General features: G+C 37.0%; 1 protein-coding gene across 1 annotated transcript in view; it reads right to left on the bottom strand.

Annotated features, from left to right (window-relative positions):
* Positions 1-1361: 1361 nt before the first annotated feature.
* The window catches only part of PIP4K2A (phosphatidylinositol-5-phosphate 4-kinase type 2 alpha), a 113489-nt gene continuing 93577 nt past the window's right edge, over positions 1362-21273 (bottom strand). The window contains exons 6-10 of the mRNA XM_032101360.1: positions 19990-20028; positions 10257-10370; positions 6520-6763; positions 5523-5626; positions 1362-3759 (exon numbers count right to left, since the gene is read on the bottom strand). Of these exons, the coding sequence (XP_031957251.1) occupies positions 3679-3759; positions 5523-5626; positions 6520-6763; positions 10257-10370; positions 19990-20028 (582 nt within the window). The 3' untranslated portion in view covers positions 1362-3678. The remainder of the gene's footprint in view (positions 3760-5522; positions 5627-6519; positions 6764-10256; positions 10371-19989; positions 20029-21273) is intronic.

Below are 21273 nucleotides of genomic sequence, written 5' to 3'. Positions count from 1 at the left end.
CACACTACAACTACCTTTTCAAGTCCTCTCCAGACCTGTTTTTTAACAGTTTTAATAAAGCAATTGTTAATGATTTCATCTCACACAAATGGCCTTTGTCACTTGGCATTGTAAGGGATATGCTGATTGCCAGAAACAATTCCTGCCATAGAGACATCAGGACAGACAGAGATGAAACAGATTTCTCCTCTAAGTTTACTGCTCTCTATTTTTGTATTTTTTCCCCCCATTAAATATATGAGTTTGAGAGAAACCAAAAGGACAGCACATAGAGAGAGCAGACACTGGATAAAGGTAGGCTTTGAGACCATCAGAATGCAATCGTCCCACTTCATGCAGGGACTTGCCAACTAGTATTACTTTGGAAAAGAAGTGTGCACAAGGGAAGGAGCTGGAAATTCAGATTATATGTTTAGGTTATATAGTTGACATAGAAAATTATTGTTTCCAAGAATTTTTCATTTTTCTTTTGTTGCTGTTGCAGTCTTGCATTAACAAGCCAGCTTGATCTCCTACGTGGAATATCATCACTGCCTTCAGGAAAGATAACCTTTCCTTACACACTGCTATATACACACTTCTGCTAAAGACAGGGTCCTGCAGCTGCTTGCTGCCCCCCGTGGCTAATGGTCCACGTAACCTGAGCAGCATTCCTTGAGCACCATGCTCACACTAAACCCTCAACAGCTGGAGCAGCTGTGTGAAGTGCAACCCTCGATTACTACAGACATCATTAAGTGAGTAATTAAGAAGCTGAATCTCTCCACTCTCTATCATTTCACCTACTTTTAATAGAATAGCTCCTCAGCCACCTCGTCTTTGGGGTATATCTATCATTAATTCAGTCACGTATTTTACGGGTAATACTGCTGAAAATATTTTTTTGCTACATCTGTGCAATAAATTGAAAAGACCAGAAAGTGACAAATGTATTAAAAGAATTAAAAGTTAAGACAGAATAAAGACAAAAAGACACTTTTCTGCCATTTGCCCACGATGTGCAGCAGAGACTGTCTCACGCACTGAAAGCCCCGACAATCAAAGTCTTGAAATTCTAGACCAAAAATCCCTGCCGCCTTCCCATGAAAGTTTGGACTTACTCCCAAATACTTTTAAAATAATTGTTTTAGCATAAGATCACAGATAGCACAGTTCTGCCAATCCTTCTATTAATTAACTGTTGTGGATGATCTTCCTGTTTTGTTGTTATTACTAGGATTTAGTCCACAGATTTGCCAATTACAAACCTCAGTATTCACTCTCAGAGGCAGTCTCAGCCCAAAACCCCAGAGACTAAATGTTTCAAGCCCCTTAAAATAAGCATGGAAGAAGCATGTTAAAATCTAGTGAAAACCTTCAAGTTTATGTTTTGTCTTACTTTTTTTCCTTTGTTATACAGGCATTTAACATCCAAAATTCACCTGTAAGCAATCAAAACCATAGGTGAAACACAAGAACAAAGGATTTACCTAGTGAGTCATCAAAGTGCTTTATTTTATAAAGCCTTGCTCATGTTTGGAGTGTAATCTAAGCACTAACATACACAATAATGAGTCTTCCTTGCCCCGTCCAAATAAACAGTTTATCAACAAGAATGAGTGACAAAAATGTTACACAGACAAAAGGAATGCTTTGCTGTAAATGTCTAAATGGTTTAAAAATGTACACTCATTGGCCGCAATTAAATATGTACTCCAAGTACCTTATTTTTATTCCAAGGTCTCCCTGTGGCCTCATACCTTCAGAAGCTTCAGAAAACGAAACTTGGGTGAGAATGTAGACAACCAGGGTGTTTAGGGAGAGGACAAAAAAAAAAAATCAAGCCGCAGTACCAACTTATTTAAATACATACAATACAAAAGTATACACATACATTACAGTGCTGCAGACATCACTAAGTCAAACATAACAAAAAATCCTGTGGGAAAGGTCAGGGAAAGGAAAAAAAATTAGTACACAGCAACAGGAATAGTATTGCCTTTGGCCGCTGAAGAGAGTGTAATTAAGGGGTTGCTGTTGTATGGGCTCGTCTGAAGTGAACCACAACACAGGTTATGCACAGTTGCAGCTGAGCAGCACTGACATTAGTTATGGAGAAGGCATGCTGGCACTCCTGATCCCAGTTAGAAATGATGAGAGAGAGGTTTGACTTCTCTTACGTTGCCTACAAAATCTAACAATTTCAATAAAGAAATTTTAAAGGCACAGCTTTAGCACAGTGTATAAGTAGATAAACTTTTAAGCATATGTAAATTTGTCTCTTTCAAGCATGGAGTCTTTCAGGGAAAATACAAGAGGAGAAGGAATACAATGTTTAAAAATTTTAAACAAGTTAAACATGATCAGCACAGTTTCAGGCAATGTACTATACAATCAAAATTGAGTAAATGGTAGGACAGGTCATTTTGATGCTGAAAGACAACCTTGGGAAAAATCCCTCTGAAATATCCTTTCGCATTTTATCGTGAAAGAGTCTATGATGGAGGTGAGCGAGACATTCACTTTAGTACACTACTGCACATTACCTCTTGGAAGATGACAAACATTACTTCATTTGTACTGCAAAATAACTTTACATGTAAACTCAAAAGTCATATATTGTACACGGCTCTGAAATTCAGAAATATCCCTGCTTTCCTAATAATGTAAACAGTAAAATTCAGGGTTCATTTTTCAAGGGATAATCTATAATAAAATACCGCTGTTTTAACAGTACAACATAAGCATTTAAACTTCAAATTCCCAGTAAATTACAAGGGAATGGAATTTCTATCAGTGTGCACATCTTTCAGGATGGGTAGCAGATGGAGCTACTATTGCCCAAAACTATGCGTTTCTTCAGATAAGCTTTTTTTTACACTTGCAACCTTATTAGCTCCTATATTGCAAGAATATAAAACAAATGAAAACTTCAGGTAACAAAGTGAAATAAGCAAAGTTTTCCCTTAATATAAGTTTACCATAGCAAAAATGTACACATAGCATGAATTACGTTAGCTCTTTGTAAGGTAAGAGATGCCAGCTCTCAGACGTCTGAGAGGCTGAACTTCCTGACGCAATGTGCTGAAAAAGAAGACAAAAACGGGAGAGGGAGGAAAGAAAAGGAAAAAACCCAACTGCTAAACCAAATGGGAAAAGCCTCTGGCACCAGATACTTTTTTTAAGGAGTGCCAGTGTGCAGGGTGTAAGTGTAACATTCGCAGTAAGGTCTTCATTATTATCGTCATCATCATCATGAAGAATACTGTCATGTATCTTTTTTCAAAAAATAAACTGATCCACAGTTTACAATTTGATATCAATATTGTAGATTTAACATGCATTTACTCTTCCCCACCCCCACCCCACGCCTCTTTACTCATTTATTCCACTTCAGCTGGTAGCATCAGAGTATTACTGTCACAGTGCACTCTGAGTAAGCTGTTCTATTTATTTAAATTATTTAAAATTTTTTTTTGCACACACAAAAGAGTCAGAAATAGCTAGAACTATGCTGGGAATATCAGGCAGCTGTTAAAGCGAGTACTCCACCCCACTTCAGTCATCTTTGCCAGCAGATGTAAACAAAGGGGTTTCTTTCTGTAAGATGAGCGCTTCTCTGAGTTCCATTTTTTCCCTACACTTGTAGCCACTGCTGCTCTCCCCAGGTCTCGTGTCTGTCCTATGTAACATGATAGGTTACGTCAAGATGTTGGCAATAAAGTCCAAGAAGCGCTTTGAATACTGTTCAGGATTAACAGTTGAAATTTCTGCACCAGCCTATACAGAGAATTGGGAGGAGAGAAGAAAGAAGGAAGAAGCAGTGTTTTATTTCATGCTTTTGTCACTGAGGATGTTACTCAATAAATTTCATATGCAGTTTCAGAAGCAAAGACTGGAAACACAGATTGTAATGGCCCTCAAGCAGAATCTTACTGGTGCCTTTTTAGGCTTCACAGGAGGACACTGATAGCCAGTACTCACCACTGCAACAGCTATCTTCCATTTCTGAAATATGCTCTTTTTACTTTCCATACTTCTCTCTACTTTTATTGTACTTCAGTCCTCTATATGAATTTTTACAGTACAATTAGCCATGCTACCCACTGATTCACCAGCAGATTCTGGTTTCTTGAGCAGCAGTGCCTTCATACAGAGAAGACTGAATTGCCATACTTAGATCTGGCATGTCAACACTTGTGTAACATGTACTGTTATCTGAATGCTAAATAGCCTGGTTTGAAATACATGGTAACACTAACACTTTTTCAACGTTTATGCATTTAAATCTGGACTCACTGAATAAACCATACAATTGTTATCTCAATGAAGTCATTATTTCATTCATATTTTTACTCGAGTTTTTCAGAGCCTTACCCACATTTTTATTTATATTTTTCCTGTTTTACAAAAGAGGAAAGTTGCATGCATGCAATTCATGAATTAACTTCAGTGTCATGTGGCTCAGGATGAGACAGTGAAATAAACAAAATGGATATCTGAAAGTAATGTTCTGTAATAAGTTCTAATCGCAATCAGTTTCAATAATCATAGCTGTTGCTCACAACGTATTTCTATCCATTATTTAAGCCAGAAGTGTGAGTTTTTAAAGTCTGCTACTTTCAAAGTTCAATAATAATTGCCAGATAATGGCTGCATATGGTCTGCATCAACTTTCAGCTGCCCAGAGAGCAGAGAGAGTAATGAAAGCATTGCTTTAGAGAGACAAAAAAATACCTCCTACAGGCCTTTGCAGGTCACATCATTCTCTACTGTAATTAAAAAGCCCTGAGCCCTTTGCATAAAACTTCCCACAATGCCCTGACTCTTTAGATACTTAGACACAGGAGGGATTTTAGCCTCATGAATGAATATGCTCTCTTTAAAAAGTTTATGAAATTTGAACCTTAAATCACCACAGGAGTGATAATGGTAGATATAAATCATAAATCTGGAAGACTGGGCTGTTTCACCATGGTTCTTTGCTGTCTGCTGCTAAGCAGCAATTTCGGTCAAAATTAAATAATGGCAGTCAAACAGAAGCCTTCACTGAACAGTCTCTGAATATTTAATATGTACATTTTATTTTTATGTCTAATTTTGCAAATTGTACTTTTTTTTTCTGAAGAAGTCTTCTAGAGTGAGCCACATTATATGTTGAAGAACTAACTTTCAGCAGGCTGTACCAAATAACGAAACCATCATTAGGACCTGCACCTGAAATTAGATTCATGACAGCTTTCATAGAGCAGTGAACAGCTCTGTTTGCAAGAATAAGGTGCATGTCACAAATTTAGGACAAAATCTTAAAAAGCATCTCACTAGAGCTCTTTGTGGGTGAGAAAGCTGTGCATACAGCTGAAAAAGGAGTTCCACTCTCAGCATGTCATGTGTAGCAGTTACTCTGTACATTTTTATTGCACATTAAACTTGAAAAGAATTCTGATCTACTTCCCCTTTCCCTAGATTTACTGAACTGTCCCGTAAGCAAAATTGCATGAATATAAATGGAGTAAGAGGAAGAAACCAACCCAGATACTTACCCCATGCTTTACTGTCTTTGCAGCATGGGCAGCTTTCTTTTTGGCATCATAATGAGTAAGAATGTCAATAATGGCCATAAAGTACACTTCCTTCCTGGGTGCATCTGCAAAGGCAAACACAGGGCAGTAAGAATGACTTCTGAAAACAACAAGTCCTCCTCCTAACAAAGGAGACTTGGCGAGACACAATCAGCAGCTAAGACAGGTCAATGTCACTCATGATGAAGATCGGTAAAAACCATAGGCTCAAGCTCTCCTTAACTGAGAGTTTAACTGCACTCATATATAACGCAAAACCCCCTAAATGAGTGTAAAAGAAAAAAATAGCATACAGAAATAGGAATTATTGCTCAGTTAAAGTAATGTGGATTACATCTTTCTTTGTGGAAAAATTATGAAGTGTTATATGAAAGGTAATGCTTCTGTGTCAACAAAAAGATCATATTCTCTTTATGAATAAAACCATGTATATATCTGTGTCAGTGCTCATGGAAAAAAACCACGTAACTCTCCTGTCTTAAACAGCCACAGGTAACTAGTTATACTTAGTTTTACACACTAATATCAAACTCAGTTTCAGGCTTCTTACACACTTCTTATGATGACGTTCTTAGCTGGAGCATAGAAATTGGGTATGAGTGCACAAATTTTCAAAAAGCAACCAAAAAAGTGAAATATAATCTGGAATGCTTCTTTTCTCATTCATTTTAGACTGTGTTTAACAGTGTTATCTGCCAGAAAAGACCAATTATAGATACTAGACTTCCTGAAAGGGATTAAAACCCCATGAATTAACTGCTGAAAACTGGTGAACCTGAACAGCTAAGCATTACAGAAATCTTCTCCTTTCTGCTGCACCAAAGAGCAAGTTTCCTTTTCCACAGAGTAAACTTCTATTTTCCAGTTTACATTTGCCTTTATATGGGTGTGAGGGCTTTAGGATTCTGATGCAAGAATCAAACCACCTTTACATAAAAATATTTTTTTTACTGCTTACTTTCATGGGATTTTATTCCATAAACATCAATAGCTGGATCAAATTCCCCTGGAGCCAAAGGCAGTGAGCTGTTCAGTGTATTTCCTGGACTGTCTGGAGGGGTTCCAATGGGGTGGGTCCCATCACTTTCACCTTCCTCTTCTCCATCATTCTCTTCACACTCTATTTCTTCCTGTTCAGCTCTTTCAACATCATGAATTCCAACCAGCAAGCTGTAGTCCATGAGTTTTAACTGAGCAAGGAACTAGAAAGTGATAATAAGCAATCTATCAATATTGCTGAAAAGCATAACCTCCACTTACAAACAGAAGTTACACAAAGGTGTCACCAGTTGAGGAAAACTTCTAAGGCATTTCTGACAGAGAGCAAAAGGGAAGATTAAGTGATAAAGCTGGCAAAGAGATACTTGATTTTATTAAAACGTAGTAACAGCACACAAATGACTTTAAACTTATACTGTAGCCCACTCCTCCAAAATCCTCAGGGAAAAAAAATTGTGTGTAGTGAAGAGCAGTGTGCTTGCAAACCAATGACTGTTACTCCTGTCTTGTGTTTCAGTTAAATTACAGAGTCACAAAATACCATGAGTTGGAAGCGACCCCCAAGGATCATCGAGTCCAACTCTTGGCCCTGCTGCACAGAAACATCCCCAAGAGTCACACCATGTGCTTAAGAATATTGTCCAAATGCTTCTTGAACTCTGTCAGGCTTGGTGCCGTGACCACTCCTCATATGGCTTCCCCTCAAGGCCCTGCACCATCCTCTCAGCCCTCCTCTGGACAGCTTTATATCTTTGTTATGTTGTGGTGCCCAAGACCACACACAGTACTTGAGGTGGGGACTGCTCTGCCACTGCTCAGTGCCCAGACCAGCTTCTGTGCTATCAGGTGCACAGTGTGCTATGATCTGGTGCTGAACGTATCCTCTCAATCCCTTACAAGTCTTATTAAAGAATAATGAAAAAGTGTTCAATTATTCTTGCAGCGGAAAGCTGAGAAGTTTTACACCCTGAAGACATGAGATGATGTTGTATTCTCTTCACAGTGACAGGCTCATGATTTACATCACTTAAGCAAAACATGTATGTGAATGAAAGGGTGGTTTTGAATAAAGAATAAGGATCGGAGATTTTAGAAAATTAAAAGATGAATACACTTGTGTACAAAATTATTTTAGTTGAGGAGAACAGAATGAGGCAGAAAGAGGAGGATGGAAATAAGGAAGGTATAAAAGCAGAAAGATGGGATAAACAGCTCAAGGGGGTGAGGGATAGGCAGGAGAGAGCTGTGCTGCAGCTTAAAAGCAGTACTGTGATTTCAGACTTGTGAAGTCCATGCTTATGGTATGCAGAGAAAGTGGCTGAAAATAAAAATTGCTTCAGTTTTTATAAACTCTAAATGGTTATAAAAAGGAAGTTACAGCAGACCAGGGAAGAAGGCATTTAAGCTAGACTTCGGCACAGAGATAGTGATGGTGATGAAAAAAGTGAGTATAAAATACTAGGTAATGAGAAACTCCAGTTTGTCAAAATCTGATTTTGAGAAAAGAGGTGAGCTGGAGACAGCTGTAAATTCAAGTGCTAGAAGAAATACTGTGAGATTGAGAAGAGGTTTTAAGAAGAAGAAACTGTTTTTTAATGATTTCAATATAATACAACAATAGACTCTTCACAAGACTAGAAGGGATCTAAATTTGAAGAGATGATGCACAACAATATACAAGACAAACAGATGAGACTAGCCAAAGGTGATGGAGTGAAAGAACTCCAGGCATATTATTCACTACTTGCTAAATACAGGGGAAAAAAATCTACCAATAATAATACAGAACAGCATGAAAGAGAGTGGGCTCTTGGGAAAAAATGGCAAGCTACAGATTAGAAGAGAATGGCTCTTGGAAAAAAGTGTGCTGCTGCTAACAAAAAGACTTAGGGAGATCAGCACAAGGAAAAAAAAATCTGATTTTAGATGGAAAAAATATGTAGTCCATGGACACCTGCAATGGAGTAAGGAGATGGGAAAATAGACAAGGGGACACCAAAACAGCAGTAATAATTTGTGTTTTCACACAGAAAGGGGACATATGACTTGATTAGGAGAGAAATATAGAAACGAAACTTACTGAAAAACAAAAACAGATATAAAGCCTTATAACTCAGAATGGTACTCCATAATACGTTTAACTATAAATACTGTCTGATAGGATAATCATATACTAAGTGTTGCTGCATTTCTTTTCATTGTAGTGAAATGTGAGCATTTATACATTGGTTACAAAGTGTGTCTATCGGTTATCTAATAAGGGCAAAAGAACCAGCAGAAGAAAAGCAAGGTTAAAGAACAGCTTGCCATTGTCAAAATCAGGAGCCAGATCACTTCACACCAGTGGTTTACATGGATATTAAACAATTCTCTGTGTAAACTTCAAACCCATAAAAACAGCCTCTCAAGACATAATCTGGAATCTACCGTTATATTCCCAGTCTGGTAAATGATACAGATCATACACTATCCACTTTTTGGGGTAAGAAAGTATCTTCCACATTCCTTCCACACACTTAAGATATCATCTGCAACATACTTACTGTAAAAGCAGTAGTCAGCAACAGCAGTACATGTTAAAAGAGCACAAAATTTTAACCCAAATAAACTTATCTCTAGAGCTGTGATATCAGTAGAGCACAGTATTTTAAATATAAAATAAACACACACTGATATTTCACAAAATATTTACGTTTTCATCATCCTCACCACCATAAATTTCCCATTGTTACTATGATGGGAAATTAGATTTCCTCAGAAGCAAATTACTGGGTAAATTCTAAAGTAACAGTATTTTGTTTTGTGCAACTAATGAGACACAGATCTGAAGAATTCGAAAAGTCAATTCACAGAGCTCTTTTGATATAAATAGCTGAAAGTCTTACTAAGTCACAGACACATTTTCCTACCAAGTCTCTTCCAAGTCTCTGCCTTTTCACTTGAAAACAGATTTTAGGCTTTGAGTATAAAGCTGCAAAATACTCTGTTTAGGAAAAATATTTTCGATTATGCAAACTAAAGGCAAGTTGTGTGAACAAGTTAGTCTGATATTTATTTTATTAGCTGAATAAAATCAGTAAAAATAATACATTAAACTCATACATTAACACTTTTCTTTCAAGTATTTACAATATTCAGCAAATTACAAATTTATATGAAAGACTACATTTAGATAATGAGAATCCAATTGCTGTATTCAGATTACTGAAGCACTCTACTGTTGTGATACTAAGAATGATTTAAAACTGGATTATTAATATGAAACAAAAAGGACATGCACAGCTGTGAGTGGGGGAGAAGCCCCTCCTCTCTTATGGACTACAGTCTGTATTTGGCCTTAGCCCTGGTGGACCTCCACCTGTAAAATACAACCCACAATACTCACCTCTCTCTCAGGGGCATTTGGAAGCACTAGGCTTGTAAAGCATTTAAGTACTAAGCAGTGCCATCATTTTAACATCACATCATCAAGGCAGGAACAATGTATGGCAACCAGCTATGGCAGCAAGCCATTTATCACATCAGCAAAGCAGTGATCAACTCCTGAAAGTTTAAATTGTGTTTCATTTAAAACAGTCAGTGCTTACAGTCTTATAAACAAGAATTTTCATTAATGAATCACAGGTATGATTTCCTGGGATATCTGTAATTTGCCACACGTTTTAATCACATGCAACTGAACAGGCACATTCTTACCTCAACATCCTTTTTGAGTTTCTCAAGGAACATCTTTTTGTTACTCTCATCAATATGAATCTTTTGGCCATCATTAATAAAATCATTGTCTTTGAACGTCGGCAGATCTTTGGCCTGAAACAAATAAAAATTCCTGTAAGAGCAGGATTGCAAAGAGGAGTGTGGTGAAGCCGCTGCCCCGGCGCAGCCCCAGCTGGCAGCAGGGCCTCCAGAGATCCCTGGTACCTGAGAGGGCACCCCCAAGCTGCCTCTCCTTCACGGCATGAAGCTCTCCATAACTGCACCCACGGAGCTCTTTCCTTAGTTTATCCCTCCTGGAAACAGCCTAGAAGATATCTATTTACTGGGCAGCAAATGCAGCTACGACAAAATCTCCAACTCAGTACTGGATTTGCATTGAACACTGATTTGCAACAAGTTTCTTCTAAGATGTCATTTGTCAAAGTGACTGGCAATAAATGAAGTCAAAACACAATCTATACCTCATAAAGAGCCTACATCAGATCTTATAGATTGGATTGCATTTTGCACAACTACTGTGAATGTTTACAAGTGATTAATACCAAATAATTATTGAAAAGCATCAAATGAACATGAATTATGAAATTCTGCTTAAAAGTAGCAAATGCCAGAGAAGACCACTGCCTCTTCAATATGTAATTAAATATTCTTGATGTTGGAGCAACTTGATCATCTTCAATTCCCCCATGAAGTGATTTGCAACAGCACTAAGGAAAGTCAGAGTAACCACTGGATTCAGTACTAACACAGCTCCGATGGGCTCAGTTTTTAAAGGGTAGTGACTGGAAGTTTACTCAAAAAACCACAGTGAACCAACAAACAAAAGAGCAGCTCCTTCAGGGCATTTGGTCGAGCAAACTAGTGGCAATAGTAACTCCTGCAATCAGAGCTTTTAAAAAATTGGCCCATTAAGAGCAATGAACAGCCTTTCTCCCCACCCCAGCTTCAATCAATAGTATGGAAGAACAGGTTTTCTTTACAAAGAAAACGTTAAGGAACAACCAGTGCTGCAATTCCTATGAACTGTCAGTGGCCATGAACTAGTAAGTATCCCGAATAAGTAATTTCCCCTTAATCTGAAAGTCCTTCTGCTAGGAATTAAAGGCAGCTAACATCAGTTTACAGAAATGTCCTCCAGAAGTTCAACTAGTCAGACATTGCTTATAATCTTACTAGAGATGGTATTTTTCATAAAGTTTATTTTCTTCTTATGACATAGTAAGGAAAAGAATCTGAGAGGTTCTTTCCTCTGCTCCAATATATATTGGAAAGTACAGTATTAAAATGCGAGCACCACAGCAGACTCTGAAAGGCCCTTATAGATCTTCACAGTGGCCAAACGTTCTTTTTGCTGTTGGGCTGTGTGCACTGAGGTGGCCAAAATACTCAGTTCCCTGTCTGAATTCATTCTTTGGACCTGGAATTTGTGAATTGCTTGAGATCCCACAATGCTACTCTTGTTTTGAAAAGTGATCCTTTTTTTCCAATAACTGTTCAAAACCACTTAAGAAATTAGTAACATTGTAATAGTTATGAATCATTTATTAAATCAATGGCATCCTAATACCTAAGAAGTTTGGAAAAAAATAAGGTCCTAGTCTGGCTGCTCTGAATTATTATTGTCTTCCATCTAGAACATTCTGATACATTAAAATACCCTCTAATAGAGATCCTCTATTTATATTTGAGACAAAAGGAAAACAAACACCCAAGCAGCTGAGATGGAGCTATAACCATTCATTCATCCCAGACTCCACCTCCATGGAGGAGTAGTTCAGCAGTTCTCTCCTGCTTTACTCAAAAACAATGCTGGACACTTTTAGAAGCTCACAATGAATTGTTTACCACAATATGACTGCACATCACGCATTGATTTTCTTTCTGGCCTACTCAGTAAGAGGTTTAGGACACAAACAAGCAGGGGTAACATCAGATATGCATTCCAGGCTAACAGCCGTAGAGATTATCATACTCAAACTAGCATACTGTCCCACGGACAGGGATAATTCTGCAGAGGCAGGACTGTGGATCCCGGGATGTTGCCAACACCGGAGGATGGAATCCAGTGCGTGGGATGCTTGAGAATGGAGAGGAGATTTGGATGAAATAATTTAAGATGAAGCAATAACAAAAAGAATGCAGGAAACCAAGCTTCCTTCATTTTTAGCCCAAAATCACTAAACATCCCCCCCCGCCCCCCAGCTTATTTTTCCACCGAGTATATCCAAGTTATTGATTAAATTAGGCAGAGGTTAAAGTGAAACAAACCCATTAACACAGGAAAAGAACCCTACTAGTGTCGTTTAAAGCTGGGGGGTGAGCACAGAGGAAGGATGTGCCTGTGGTTAAGGTGCTGAGACGTTTTTTTGCCTCTAGGCTCTGCCTCAGGCTTCCCGCAGAGCACAGCACCAGTCACCGGCGGGGGGTGTGAGGGGAAGCTGCCTCGCCACTGAGAACAGCCCTACAGTAGTAAAAATAAACTTAAATTACAAGCAGTGTCTTTTTTGGAAGATGCTAGGGATGGTAAGCCAGTTGTGCAGGTGCCATACTTCACTTTAACCTTGTCTCTGATCTATTTTTAATAAAAGTGAGCTCGCAAAGCTGACAGTGCTGCAGTTCTTGCCTGCCATCACAAGACCCAAGGGGTACTCCCAAGGACGGTCAGGGCAGTGAGTCAGCACTCCCAAAAAGCCAGACTCTCCACTGCCTTTGTATGCAGGTTCCCCCAGTCCATGGTAATACCTCTGAAGATATTTGTCTGAGGTAATTTTTATTCACCCAAATATCCAGAGTTGTAAAGACTTGGCAAGTGTAGAACCACATAAGCTAAAAGCCAGTTCTGAAGCATGTGAAGAAAAAAGATGAAGTAAAAACAATGGGTCTCATCTAAGAAACTGAAGCTAAAAAGCTCTGTGCCAGTGTGTGGTTGCCCTCACCACATTATTTGCATGATGCCTCCCAGCCTGTTCTCTTCCCTCTTTCCAGGTGTTATTAGACAAAACTTTTTTTTTTTTTTTTTTTGGTGTGCTAGGCAATATTATTCTCCCTATTCCTTTAAAGCTGAATAGTCCTAGGATACTGTTGTAGTCCCATATATTACCAATGACAGCCAGCAGTAGTAGTGATTCTAGTAGTACTTGAACTGAAATTTGTATTAAAATTGATTTGTGAATTTAAGAATCGAAACCTAAGAAATACTCAACTAGGAGGCGCTCTTGTAGTTATGCAAAATTAATAATACATTTATTAATTAAAAATCCTACTATTATTATTTTTATTATTAAAAATCCTACTATGTTCATTTTCTTACACACTGAAATAAACACAAATAGAATCACATTGTGGAAGTTTAAAACATTATCTGAATGAAAAAAATTTGAGACTTTGCTTTAATGAAATAATTGATACGGTTAATTTTTTATGATGTCTCAAATATTTCCAATGAAGCAAAATCCTTGTTGGAAAAAGATTCTCCTAGAATGTAATTCATTATAATGAACATATTACTGTCATTAAAGAACTAAATATTTTAAGAGCTGCACAGGAGATGAGCATCTAACTACTTCCACTAAATTAATAATAGCTTTTCTTTCTGAACCACCTCCACTGTTTTTAATCCCCTACTTAAAGATACAAGAAAGGCATAACAGATTTTATAAATATTAAATATTTATTTATTAAAAAAAGCATGTTATTGGCACACTTCAGGTTTGCATTCCAAATTTTACCATGGTCACAGAGAATTTTAATGGCAGGAAGATTTCACTGCCTTTGAGAGGCTGAAAATCAATAAAGATTTCTTAGTAACTAAGATGACAGAATGTGTAAAGCCTTATTCAAAATAAAAGTATCGGTTAAGAGCTGATACTGTTTTGAGTTAAAAAAATCTTGGAATGTAGGAACCAGCTGAAGCTTTACTTCTAGATGAACATGGAAATAGTTTTTGCATATTTCTTAGCACGTCTCAGTTCAGCATCCTATCCTAATGAGTTGAAATTATTATTATCAATTTTGTTTCCCTAAAAGGATTTTGTGTGCATCGTGACATCAAAAATAATGGTCTTAGCTAACATTAATGCTGACACATTTTGGAAGCAGCTTGCTAAAATAGCTGAAGGTCAGGTAGGTTTCCAAGTAAGTGTTTGATTGAAAAAGGAAAAAGACTAATTGTCCTAACAACCCAGAAGCAATTTCTCATCTAACAAAGGCAAAGTTTAGGTTTTAGGAGAAACATTGCACAACAGCCTTATTTTTTCTTTGGAACTAGTCACAACTCACATTATTTGCACAGCTAACCATGGAAAAATTTGGCTTACAATTTATAACTTTTGAAAACTATGTAAAACATCTGCCAAAAGTGAAGGTCCACACTCTGGACTTCTTTAACAGCAAATGGCCCACATACACTTTAATTTTTTAAAGTACTGGGCTCATCAGCATATATGGAAGGCAGTATTTGGAAAAAAATAAGGTTATAATGCTAAATATAGTTTGCAATAATTTGGAACAGGTGATTTTGAATTGAATCAAAAGTCTGGAATCATTAGATACACAAGATGGAAGAATAACTTCCTTTGGAAGGCTGAATTATGCAGCTTCTTGCCTCCAGTAGTTCTATGAGCTGGGTTCAATTTGTTGTATAAATTGCCTTGCCCTAGACAGTGGTTTCTATACAAACAAGGGTCTGCAGCTCCACTTGACATCACAGTATAAAAGGCAATGGAAATAGAGCTGTAACCCCAAAATAGGGCTTGAGGGGAAACACTGGAATGACTTTAACCAGTACAACAAGTATTTTTGTAGGAGAAAAAAAATTGTCAGGATGCTGTAGAATTAGCTAGGTATTCAAGCCTGCACCAAAATAGAAACTGTCTTTTTCAATGCTCAAGCAAATGCATCCAGAATTACCCCTAGCATTAATGTCTTCCTGCTGCAAAATGAACTTGCAACATATAAAATGCAACACAGAATTCCAGTTATTTTAAAAAATCTTTTAACACATGGAAAACAGACTTCTAAACAAAAATGAAACAAAACACCCCTCACCCCCCAAAACCAATCAGATGCAAACTAGTGATTTGTTTTGAAAAACTGTAATGGGGCTGGGTGTCATGAGAAGGCTAAATGCTGAAACCAAGACCCTGAATGTCTATTCCTGTCTTTGCAGTGTGATGTTTTGAAAGTTATAATCTCTGTACATTGCAACCTCGAGATTTATTTCACAGATAAATCTAAGACATTTCACAAGTCTGTTGTGTGAGATCAGCACATGAAGCTGACTGAAAACACTAATAAGATAAGTAAAAAAATGCTGTTCTGAAATTAGCAATTCTAAACCAGCAGGAAAATATAGCTCAGATTTTGGAATGATCTACCTTGAATTAAGTATTATGTAGTAACACCAAAAGTAAAAAAAAACTGAGTCAAGACTGAGTGATCCTGTTGCTATGCTCTGCTACTAAAGCCCTTCTTCCTTGGGTTATATTTTCCCCTCAGAAATCAGTTAATCACTATATGTTGTAATATATAAAGTAAAACACAAAGCTAATGTCTAGTGACAACTTCCAATCTAATTATCACAGCTAAGTATTCTGCACACAATTTAATTAAGATGTAACATAGCTGTCCACTATGGCAATCTTATTCCAAAAAGAAACTCAAATAGAAAATCCTTTGTTCAATTGTATTTACTACAGTTTTTCTGCATTTATGGTGATTTATGAAACAATGCATGCTAAAGAGGTGGCAATGCAACCAGTTTTAGATAGTTTAAAAACATGTAATAATCTCTGAAATTGCTTGAGTAAGATGAAATGTGGTGGGTATCAGTTCAGTTAGGTTTTATTTTTCTTCTTCAAATTTCTTTCTAAGCTGCTCACTCACAAGCAACAGCTTAGATTCTATCAGTACAAGTAGACTCAGCTGTTACTGCTAATTTGATATTCTGCTGCAAGTACAGCATAATTGTGAGCAGCCAGACCACCAGGGGAGTTCTGCATTATCCTCGTTTCACTTAAGAGGGCAAAATTGTCCAAAGAATGAATAGAAAATGCCCACTATAATAAAAATTTTAAAAAAGTAGTAAAGCCTGAAAAATAAAAAGTAGCAGCTGTTAGAATTTGACAACTGTTGAAACATACTGTTCTTTCAAAATCCAAGGCATCTGTAAGTGCATGTTATGATACATGCTGCCAAGCAAGTAATGACTTCATTATTGAAAGTATCATTTGTAACACAAATAAAAGGAATTGTGTGTTAAGGTGAAATTTGAAGGAATGGTGCTTGTTTCTGCACTGATTATCACGAAATATTGAAATGACAGTTTTCAGAGCTACTCATCAATATGTTAGGATATTAAACAGCTGAAGACAGTCAAACAGGAGGTAAACTGCAAACAGCATGGAAAAGGACCATTCTCAATCAGACTTTTCATCCTAAAAACTGATCTTAAAAAATGTTTGAATACTAACACCTATTTTACACTACCAAACGAAAGTAGAATCATATTTTTTTCTCCATTTTCTTATCCATTAAATATTTTTGCATATTTGTCTCTTGTTTATTAATTAAATAAAACTTTTAGTTTGATAGGAAGAAGACTTGAGAACATAAATTTCACCAAATTTGCCTTTACAAAATAATTTATCTAAGATTTACAGTCTGCATTAGAATGTGACTGAAAGACTAGGTCTTCTGTTTTCTGACTTCTGCAGTTTTAAGAGAAGTAAACATATTATTCTTGATATTCTGAAAACCATTTGATTACTTGAATGTTGTCATTTGAAACTCAATATTAATTACTTAAAAGCCCATTTAAAAACTAGCCATTGCCAGACATTTTAGCCATACATTTAGCACCAAAAGCTTCCTTTCTTTTATTACTCTCTGATGTGAATAACCATACCTTTACCATCATTAATTGAAATTCTATTAATATTAATGTAATTTCAAGATAATAAATTGATGATTTAGCTTGCATCTGGCTAAAAATTAGCTAATAATTTACTACACTAGCCAAGGTTTTCAGATTGTCTGGTTTTGTTTAATCGCTCAGGGCAATTTCTTCTATGAGAGGAGATGCCAAAATCTCTTCAGAGAATTTGCTAAAATGCCTTCCCCCCCCCACCCCCGCCCACCCCCTTTTCAAGTCAGATTTTTCCAGTTGTTTTCAAATCTTAAGATTGATTTGAGATTCTCATAGATAACATCAAAAGGTTTGAAATACTGACATCTACTTAAGAGAAAATGGAAGTAAAAAAACATGCTACAGGGCTCCACTTGCCACTCAGGAATAATGGACCATTTACATATTCAGGTCGAGAGTTCTCAAGGTCCTGAAATCAGTGGCACATGTGCAGAGATACATCTCATGACAGCAGCTCTTTAGCACTGCTCAGTTTCAGAACCAAACTTTTGTTGTCTGTTCATATAAATATACAACACCCTTTTTATTTAAGCCTAAAAACTGTGTGTTAGAAACATTTGAGTAGTTTGAGTAAATCTGTTGTCATGCCTATTGCAGGAGAGTCAGATCATAGTGATGACAAATGTTCTGAACATCTGCAATCCACAGGCAAAATGTATTCTGGCCCTTTCAAATCAAACAGCAGACTCCAAAACTTAAACAAAACCCACGTAATAAGGAAAATACTAATTTTCCCTTGCTTGAATCCCTAAGAGTCTCAATGTGTAAAATGTTGTTCCCTCTATGAACATAGAAGCCTACCCAATAATTCCCTCTCTTAGAAATCTTTGTTCTGAATGCAGGCTTGTCACTTCCCTGCTGCATTGCACTGGGGTTTTGAGGGGAATGATGAGGGACAGAAAGCTGTTCTGAAAGCCTCAGACTGTCTGCTTCAACATCAATAAGCATTGTGCAGTTCCATCCCCAAGAAATCAAACTATTAAAATAGCAAAATAAGAATTAGGGGGGTGAGGTTTTTATGTATATTTTTCAGAGAAGTACTGAAAATCAAAGGGAAGGTTCTAAATGTGAAGTTGATAAGTTATGGTTTCACATAAAATTTAGAGAATAATTGTTGTATGCAGTTATATAAAACTACGTAATTTCATTTCAACTTAGCTATAAGCTAATTCAACAGTAATTTTGCCATGAACTTACACAGGAGCAAAATTAAGGCACTGTTTCTTTGAGGTTCTCACGCAATGTATTAACTACAGTATATGTGCACTATTAATAATCTATTTATTATGAGGCATATTCCTAAGACTGCTCAAAACTACTTCAGTAAACATCTGTATAGTATCAGCTCCTGTATAGCTGACTATACATAATATCATTAAATTTTATGTTACTATTCCAAGCATTAATGCTGCAAGCTGAAGCAGTCCCATCCAAATAATATCCTCCTCGTTTCTGTCAGATTATTTTAATAGTACAGCAGAGGTTTTCAATGACATTAGGTATTGTTTGCAAGACACTGAAGGGTTAATCCCTCCCCTTTAAAAACACTACAGTTGCACCACTAAACAAGAACAAAAACAGATGACAAGGAAAGAATGGAGACCATTCAAGACATGATCTTGAGGGCCTGGTACAGCAAAAGAGAGCTAATGCTGACAATTGTAGCTGCAGATGGCATGTGGGGTGTGGTATTGCCTACTGCTGGAAGAAGAATTTTAAGTGTTCCATCATGCCTTAGGAAAGGTGGAAAAACTTGGCACAGAGTTTTTCGTGCAGCAAGAACTGACAGCTACTGCATGTCCCTTACTTCTTAGTGCAGTTGTGTGATCTGTAGAAGACTCAGAGAGGCAGGTATGGTACAAATACTGCTTAGGAAAAAACCAAATTATCTGAATGCAATTTGGGGACAACATAAAATGAAGTCTCTTAAAAGCTGTTGAATGATCTCATGCTAATTCAGGAGGAATGTGCTTGGACAAATTAAGAAAACAAGGGCCATGGATTGTTAGACCTTACCCAAATTTGAGCTCTAAGAAGTCTTAGATGATGGAGACTATGTTCCACTTCCAATTATCTGCAGAATCTCCAGAGAAACCTCTCCTAAAATGCCATCTGGCTATTTTGCTAAAACCACAAAGAAAACCTGATTTTGAGAACATTAAATTTCCCAAATAAACTGAAGTTGGAGGTGAAGAAAAACAAAGCAACCTATTTCCTTTTAGAGCAAAGTTAGAGCAAAGAACTTTTCAGCCCAGAATTTGGGGGAGACTGTCTCTCATTATAGCTACATGTACATCCGAATCTGTCAGTCATTTGCTCATTTGTATGAACTTTACATACCCAAAGGTTCTCATAATACAAGGTGTGGTTCATCCTCGCATTCAGTTTAGAAGTGGTGTCCCATCACATAATTCCATTAACTGACATAGAGTATTCATAAATCTCAATATTAACAGAGGAAGAGAAAGAAGATGAAGCAGGAGAGAAGGGAACAAAGTTCTGATGTTTTCCTAGCACAGGGCAGGCCCTGAAGAAACTAAGAGAAGAGAAAAGGAAAAGGAGGAGGTAGAGGATTGGCTCACTTACCTCTGAAATTTCAACACCTTTGCAAACCAATATTCAAAGGTCTGCAGGAAATAGAGGAAAGATAAAGGAGGGCTAAGGTAGAACTCAAGAGGGAAGAATATGGCAGAAAAAAAGGAAAGGGACAGAACAGCACTGGTTATGTTTGTTCTGAGTCTAGCTATCAGGTTAATTAATTGAAAAAGAAACAGAAATGCACCATACCTTTTCTTTGTCACTGGCTTCTCGAGCCACAGTAGAGCCCTGAAACAGAAAAAATGGATCTAAAAATGTGCATATGTCAGAAACTAATTTGAAAATGTTATGATAACAGGTCAAAAAGTGGATGAACTGTATCCTTTTGAACTTGAGAAATGTTTTAAAGAAAGGTGATGCAGTAGGTAGAACGACCAGGACTGCTGAACTGCTGCAATCATGTGAAGAAGATGCATCATGAGAGAAGAAAGATGGATTAAATCCTCAAATGCTCTACATCTATTGTCCTCCTAATTCCTGGAGCTTTTCCTCATCTCTCATCCTCATTTTGAATGTATCATGCTGGAAGTTCAGTTTGCTTGGCAGACTTCTCATCTTTTTGTGCCAATTTAGGTGCATGGATATGGAACAGCCTATTCTGTATAACTGTTCGGACATTTGTAATACACATTTGAAAAGGATGTCACACAATATAAACACAAAAAGTATTTAAAAGATCATAAAGTACAAACAAGAACAATGCATCTCACAGCAACGTGTAGTAAAAAGAAGAGACCAACTGTGGATTCACAAGACTTACAGTGCTTGCCAAAGACATTTTGGATTTTTTTAATATTTATTTTATAGATTAAAATTAGTAGGCAATATGGTGCTTTCTGAATAACCTGGAGCTGACAAAAAAAGGACTGTATATGTTTCCTTACAAATTTCTTGGAGCAGGACCACATCTTTAAATACCCAGCATTTGTTTATCACATAATAGCACTGCAAGAAATAGTAACTACAAATATGGTAACTGGACACTGAAAGATTGCTAAATTAGCTCTACTGTTTTTTAGGCGTGCATTGTGTAAAGAAGTGCTGGAGTGGAGTCCTACTAGTTTAAAGAATGTGAGGATACCCAACCACATCCTTTTATAGCATGTTTTACTCTGTTTACAGAAAGAAACTTAGAAAACTCAGAAGGGATGAAGAGAAAAGATGTATGGGACAGTATCCCTTGGTTATTATGTATGGCCCAGCAAGCAGGGAGTTCATTGAATTATTCTCCACTGATAATAAAGCCTGGTAAAAGCCTAACGTTTTAGTTTACTCAGGAGACACTTTTTATATTGTCTTCTGTGCTCCAACAGACTATTAGGCCAGAAAAAAGATCAACTGAAAACCAAACTGAAGGAAAAGGAAAAAAAGAGTCACAATAGTAAAAATTAAGGAGGATGTAAAATTTGACACTTGGCAACAAAATGACATTGAAATCATCATAACAAAATGCATCCATGGCCAAGAAAATAC

The sequence above is a fragment of the Corvus moneduloides genome, chromosome 1 (genome assembly GCF_009650955.1).
Source record: "Corvus moneduloides isolate bCorMon1 chromosome 1, bCorMon1.pri, whole genome shotgun sequence".
Classification (NCBI taxonomy): Eukaryota; Metazoa; Chordata; class Aves; order Passeriformes; family Corvidae; genus Corvus; species Corvus moneduloides.
Note: the sequence above shows the minus strand (reverse complement) of the source record. Positions and strands in the feature narration are given on the sequence as shown.